General features: G+C 42.2%; 1 protein-coding gene across 5 annotated transcripts in view; it reads left to right on the top strand.

The window, feature by feature from the left end:
* The first annotated feature begins 42 nt into the window (after window positions 1-42).
* The window catches only part of LOC112971327 (nodal modulator 1), a 29,165-nt gene continuing 22,879 nt past the window's right edge, over window positions 43-6,328 (top strand). For 4 of the 5 annotated variants that reach the window (XR_003255311.1, XM_026076656.1, XM_026076658.1 and 1 more), the window contains exons 1-9: window positions 43-185; window positions 586-675; window positions 1,764-1,809; window positions 2,253-2,353; window positions 2,477-2,583; window positions 2,791-2,863; window positions 3,382-3,534; window positions 4,759-4,896; window positions 6,111-6,200. Coding sequence is in view for 4 of the 5 variants with exons in the window: in XM_026076656.1 (XP_025932441.1) it covers window positions 48-185; window positions 586-675; window positions 1,764-1,809; window positions 2,253-2,353; window positions 2,477-2,583; window positions 2,791-2,863; window positions 3,382-3,534; window positions 4,759-4,896; window positions 6,111-6,200 (936 nt within the window). In the remaining variant the exon portion in view is untranslated. The remainder of the gene's footprint in view (window positions 186-585; window positions 676-1,763; window positions 1,810-2,252; window positions 2,354-2,476; window positions 2,584-2,790; window positions 2,864-3,381; window positions 3,535-4,758; window positions 4,897-6,110; window positions 6,201-6,328) is intronic. The other variant, XM_026076657.1, reaches the window with a different exon arrangement.

The raw sequence follows: 6,328 nt of genomic DNA, 5'->3' as shown, positions 1-6,328 counted from the left end.
TCCGGGGCGGGCGGCGCTGAGTCAGCGCGGAGCTGCGCGGCCGCGGCATGGGGGTCTGGGCCGCGGCGGCGCTGGCGCTGGGCTGCGCGCTGTGCTGCGCCCGGGCGCGCGGCTCCGAGGACATCGTCGTGGGCTGCGGCGGCTTCGTCAAGTCCGACGTGGAGATCAACTACTCCCTCATCGAGGTGCGCGGCGCCCCGCGGAGGGCGGAGGCGAAGCCGCCGCGTCCCGCCGGGGAGCATCTCGGCGGCGCGGCCCCGGCCCCGCTGCGGGATTTTCGGCTCCGTGGAGCGACTCGCGTGCTTCTGCTCTGGCTGCTGCTCGGGCCGGCGAGCGCCGCGGCGGAGGCTTGCGGCGGGCTCTGCCCCGGGCCCTCTGCGCCTGCTGCCGAGGCTTCGCTTTTCGCCGGTGTCGGGCGGGCAGGTTGCGTTCTTCCGCCGCCGCCTCTTCCGTGTTGCCTCCGCTGCCCCCGGGCACCCGCGGAGACGCGCGTGTGAAAGCAGCTGCCGAGAGCGTGCCGCCTTCCTGCCGCGCTCGCACCTCTTAAAAACCTGCAGCTTTCTTTCCTTTTTTTGTCTCTTATAGATTAAGTTATATACCAAGCATGGTACTCTGAAATACCAAACCGACTGCGCTCCGAACAACGGGTATTTCATGATTCCCCTCTACGATAAGGTAAGAAAATGCCGGCGCTGTGCCGCCTGCGCGAGGGAGGCGCGAGCCGCTGGCCGGGCAGAGCCGCGGGCGCGGCGGGTACTGGCTGAACTGCGCGCGCCTCTGAAACGTTTGAGTCGCTGCATCGTTTGGTTTGGAACAAACTTACAGCAGTTTCTTTTTGTAATACTGATATTTTATATCTTTCTGCTAACTATTATCATGAGAAAAGACAGGTAATTTCAGCTGCAGCTTTGTGCTGTTTATCAGTACAGCTGCAGCATTGGGAGCCTTATTTACTGGCAGCAGCTGTGTTGTGTTAGCAGCTGTGCAAATACCAACCCAAAAAGTACAGGTTCTCACAGACTGGGTACATATAAAGCTTTCAGTTTTCTGCCTATAGAAATGAAAATAAATCTGCTGTATAAAGATGTGTTTTGTTGTGACCAAAATGAAAATAATTGAACAATGAATTGCAGCTATTAAAAATGCCTTTAATATGAAAGTAATGAAATAGGAAGCTCAGAATGTCTCAGAATTATTATGGGCATTTAGATTAGAAAAAATGCTTGCATTTAAATTAAATAGGAACTGGCCTCAGATAATCAAAGTGTTTTGCTCTTTTAAAGAGCTGGTTAATTTATGGAAAAGAAATAAGTCCTTCCCTTCTAAATCTGAGAATGCAAGACACTTTCTGATGCGAGGGGTTTCATTCTTAGGGCTTGGAGTCTCCTCATGGGTGAAGTTCAGAATGTGTGTGGTGCCCACTGATTTAAAGAGGACCTCTTTGTAGACTGATACCCTTTTGGTGCAGAGCTTTTAAAAGGACTGAAATTTTGTTATCTCGTGTTCGGGCAGAATAGTTGAGTACGATCTCCTATGAAAACATTAAAGGCTGATTTAGAGCACATCTGTTGGGACAGACATTGCTGCTTTGAACAGAGTATCCTAGGTAGGAGGAGAGGAAAATAGGAGACTTGACTCTTGTGTTATTCTCTGCAGCATGATGCTTGCATTCTGTGTTTGTTTTTGTTTTTTTGTTTTTTTTTAATCTTTTAGCTAAATTGCTTTTAGATCAGTGAAGATGGTTATTGCTTTTTTATTTTTAGGGGGATTTCATTCTTAAAATTGAGCCTCCCCTAGGGTGGAGTTTTGGTAAGTGGTTATATCTTTTCTTATAATAGGACAGTGTATGTGCAGTGTGGGACTTCAACTATGCCTAGGTTGCAGTTGGCAGGGAAAATAAAATCTTTTTTTCAAAAGAGAGATAAGCCCTACTGTATGGTTTTAGTAACTAAAATATATTTACTGAATGGGAGGAAAATAAAGCTGTAAGGTAGACAGTGTGAGAGGGTAACCCCTGAACTGCTTTAAGGGAATGTGGGATTTTGACAGAGGTTGCTGTAATGGGAGGCAGAAAGAGGTTTTTCAACATTTGGATTTGTGGTGGTGAACTTTGCTGAAACAAGGCTTCCAAAGCATAACTTGGGTGCTTGAGTTAGGGCATTTCTGTGAAAGTTTTGTAAAGCTTAAGTAGAATTGCACCATGATTCCTCTGTCACTAACTACCATGCTGTTGCATTGTTTTTCACCGCCAGAACCAACCAGTGTAGACATCCATGTGGATGGCATTAATGACATTTGCACAAAGGGAGGTGATATTAACTTTGTGTTTACTGGGTTTGCTGTGAACGGAAAGGTTAGACTCCTTTATTTTTATTTGTTCCATCTCACTTTAATTCTGCCTTCATAGAAATATTCTTCTTTGTCTCTGCAAGCTACTTTTATCCATTTATACTCTGGTTTCTCTTTGTTTCAACAGGTTCTCAGCAAAGGTCAGGCATTAGGTCCTGCTGGAGTCCAGGTTGTACTGAGAAATGCTGGCAGTGACATAAACATACAAGCAACTATTACCCAGCCTGGAGGAAAGTGAGTGTGGGAGTATGCATGTGTGCGCACACTTTGTGTAAATGAGCAGATGAACAATAGTTTTTCAGTTCTGCTACTCCAGTCGGTTGGGATTATAGTAGTTCTGAAGTATTTTTTCAAACATGTGCAGACAGTATGAATTGTTTTTATGTAAAAAAATGTTTCTGACTATTTCTGAAGAAACATAACCCTTTTCTTGTCATACAGGTTTGCTTTCTTTAAAGTGCTTCCTGGTGAATATGAAATCTTTGCATCTCATCCTACCTGGACGTTGAAAGAGGTTAGAGCCTATGAGAGTTCTTGTTTACATGTTTAGCGAAGGTGAATCGGCTAGACCTTGTCTTGGTCGGCTATCATGAGCGAGGGCTTGGGCAAGTGGACAAGTTTAATGAGGTTTTTCTAAATTTCATTTAGGAAGGCAAGAAATTAGGCAGTCCTAGCTTGGAGAGTGTGAAGCCAGCTAGGGAAGGACTGGCAAGTGAGCTCTTGACTTAGGTCTTCTAATCTCTTACATTTTGCAGGAGCTTGGAGATTAGTAGCAGTGCTCTAATCCTTCCCTTTTGGATTGCTTCCTTTCTGAGGAGCTCTGACAATCCTGACCAATTCCTACAGTAAAAATACTGTTTTACAGAAATATCTTAGATTTAGTCTCTTTTTCTCTTTTGAATAGCCCATGGTCCCTCTTTGAATACTGCTGCTCTGGCTTGTATTTCTTTTGTGGAATATAGTAGTCTCTGATTGTTATTTAGGTGCTGTAAATCTTCTTTTGATGAAAATGTGTGTGTTTCTGTATTTCAGTCGAATACAATGGTACGGGTGACCAGCTCTAATGCTTATGCTGCTAGCCCTCTGATCGTTGCTGGCTACAATGTTTCTGGGTCAGTAAGGAGTGATGGAGAACCCATGAAAGGAGTTATGTTTCTTCTTTTCTCTTCCTCGGTCACCAAAGAGGTAATGGCATATCAGAACCTTTTCAGTAGGTGTATGGACATAAATAAGAAAGAGCTAAATAGCTTCTGGACTCACAATACCCTATATCTCATCTTTGCCTTTCATTCTGATACAGTCTAAAATACTGATATTGTAAATGAACCAAAAGATCCCCTTTGTATGTGGTGAGCTTGGTTTATAGAATATGTAAACTGTACAACCCCTTTAACTATTCTTTTGTAACAAGTCCCTTGTTTTACAGCGTTTGTATACGTGCTTAGTTTTCACATGACCTCCATAGAATTGCTCAGATGTGTAACAATAACTGTGTGTTAAATATTGGTAAAACTGAGGCCAAAGGTCTACATACAGTCATCTTTATACATATGTTTCAGACACAAGAAATTAGAAGATTCTTTTAATTTCAACTCTTTTTGTCATTTTTTTTCAAACAACCAGGCTCCTCAGCACCCAGGCTTTTCAGGGGCACACAGCTGAAGTGGACAGGTGCAAATATAATATTGTTCAGTGCATGTTACTGATCTGTACGTTCCTTGTGGGTCAGCAGAGTTATAGGCTACAATTTTTAGACAATGTTTTCCCAGTTACACCTTTTTTCATGCTAAGTTTTGTTAGATGGTGTGTTCCTTTATCAGGATGACACTCTGCCAGGGTGAAAGACCACCTTCTGGCGCATGGTAAAAAATGTTGCCAGACAAACCCTGAATTTCATTGTAGAATGGATGTAATTTGTCTTCAGCATGAGTTTTTAATTGCTCTCTGCCCTTTCAATGTGAAGACAAAGTTCTCAAAGTTCAACAGCTGCTATTGCTACCTTAAAAATGTATTATGAGATGAGTGTGGAATGTTTGGTCGTGTACTACGATTTGATATGTAGAGTAGACCTCTGTTCTGTAATGTTAACCTTGTCCTCAGAACTGAAGTCAGTTGATGTTGAGACGTGCCATGCTGCTCTGGGGTGCTGAGGAATGCTAAATTTCCCAGTTTTATGCCCTTGTTACCCTAATGTTGATTTTTTTTTTTCTTTTTTTTCCCCCCATACCTATACATGAAATGTAAGCTATGTTACCAAGCTTTTAGGCTTCCAAAATAATTTGTACTTCCCATCCTTCATTCTCAGGATAGCATTTTGAAAAAAAAAAAACCAAATTAATTTCTCTCTGTTCTCTCAGAAGCAAAAAAAAAAAAAAAAAAAAAAAAGTAGTAACGCATGTATTTACACAGGATGTCATGGGCTGTAATATTTCTCCAGTGGATGGATTCCAGTCAAGAGATGAGTCTTTATCCTATTTGTGCAATGTTGTATCAAAAGAAGATGGATCTTTCACCTTTCTTTCACTGCCTAGTGGGAAATACACTGTGGTAAGTAGCTAGCAAGTTCATTGCTTGTTTGCCATTGGGTCATTAACTTTTGTTTTCCAAGTAATATATAATTTTGTAGCTGTTAAAGCAGAAGTAGTTGAAGCATTTTGAAATGGATGAAATAAGAAGGACAATCCAGCCTAAAATGTTTGACACTGAAGTAAGTTGGTTTGGAAGAGCTCTATTGTGTGGTTTCTGAGGCAGGACTTATTTGTAAATCGCCCTCTGAATTACCTGAATACATTGGCCAGTCACAGAACCACACCTAGGCTGATACTAGACTGAAAGTTCAGTTGGCTGCTGCTATCAGCAGTAATTTTGCTGGTTTTGGTGGTGGGACAGCATTCCAGATATCCTGCTTGACATGTTTGAGTTCTGTGACTTTTAGAATAAAGCTTAGGTTGCCTGGTTTACTTTCTTTGCCGGTATTCTGGAATACAAAATTCCTGAGCCAAGCAGCTTGTTTTCCTGGAGTAACAGAAAATGAAAGGGTAGAAAAGCGGATGACTTGCATACATCCCTATTTTCTTGTTCTTCATCTGTTCTCTGGAAAGATTATGAAACTGCAAGAATAGGCAGAGATTTTAAATATTTCAAGGAGAATTATAATATTGAAATGGGAGACCTGAATCAACTGGAGTGGGAGAGCTGTGGAAAGGAGAAAAGAATGGACACTAAGGTGTATATCCACAGGAAGTGCTGTGGAGGGTCATGAGCCACTTACGATCTAGAATTACATGGATACTATACTGAAATAGAGGTATGGCTTCTGGACCAAAGCCGGTTACATCCAAGAAGTGTGGAAGCATGGCTGACTGTGCCCTTCCTAGAATGGTGGTCTTGCATTCTCAATATTCATGGTCTAGAAGTGGAATCCAAATTTTTCTTATTCCTTTAATCCCTCTAGTGATCATATGTTCTCTTACATTCTGTTATCTGTAAACTCTCACACATCCAAGTACCTTTGCTGTATTCTGAGTACAGGGTTACCTTTCTGTACCTTTCTGTAATCTCAAATGGTTCATCAAACATTTCTGAAAGATCACCTTTGTTTGTGTCTCCATCCCTCTGAGTTATTTTTCCAGCAAGTTTGCAGCCCCTTGGAAACTTTCCACTTCATAGAGATGTCTGATGGTAGTAAGAACATGGAGGTAATAGAAAGTATTTCTGACATCGTAGCTTCTTAGGAGTCAAAGCAATGTGTCTTCTTTCAGATACCATTCTACAGGGGGGAGAGAATTACCTTTGATGTTGCGCCATCTAGATTGGACTTCTTTGTAGAACATGACAGTTTACAAATTGAGGTAAGGTATTCAGAGAAGTAAAGCTGTTTGTGCTATTCCTTCCTTCAAAACCTTAACTGATTTTAGTATAAAGCAGGTGTGCTGTGCAAAAATGTTTTTATAAGAAGTGTTGAAGGCATTTGTTACCA

Source organism: Apteryx rowi, unplaced genomic scaffold (genome assembly GCF_003343035.1).
Source record: "Apteryx rowi isolate R43461 unplaced genomic scaffold, aptRow1 scaffold_436, whole genome shotgun sequence".
Taxonomy (NCBI): Eukaryota; Metazoa; Chordata; class Aves; order Apterygiformes; family Apterygidae; genus Apteryx; species Apteryx rowi.
This window is presented reverse-complemented; position numbering and strand designations above follow the sequence as displayed.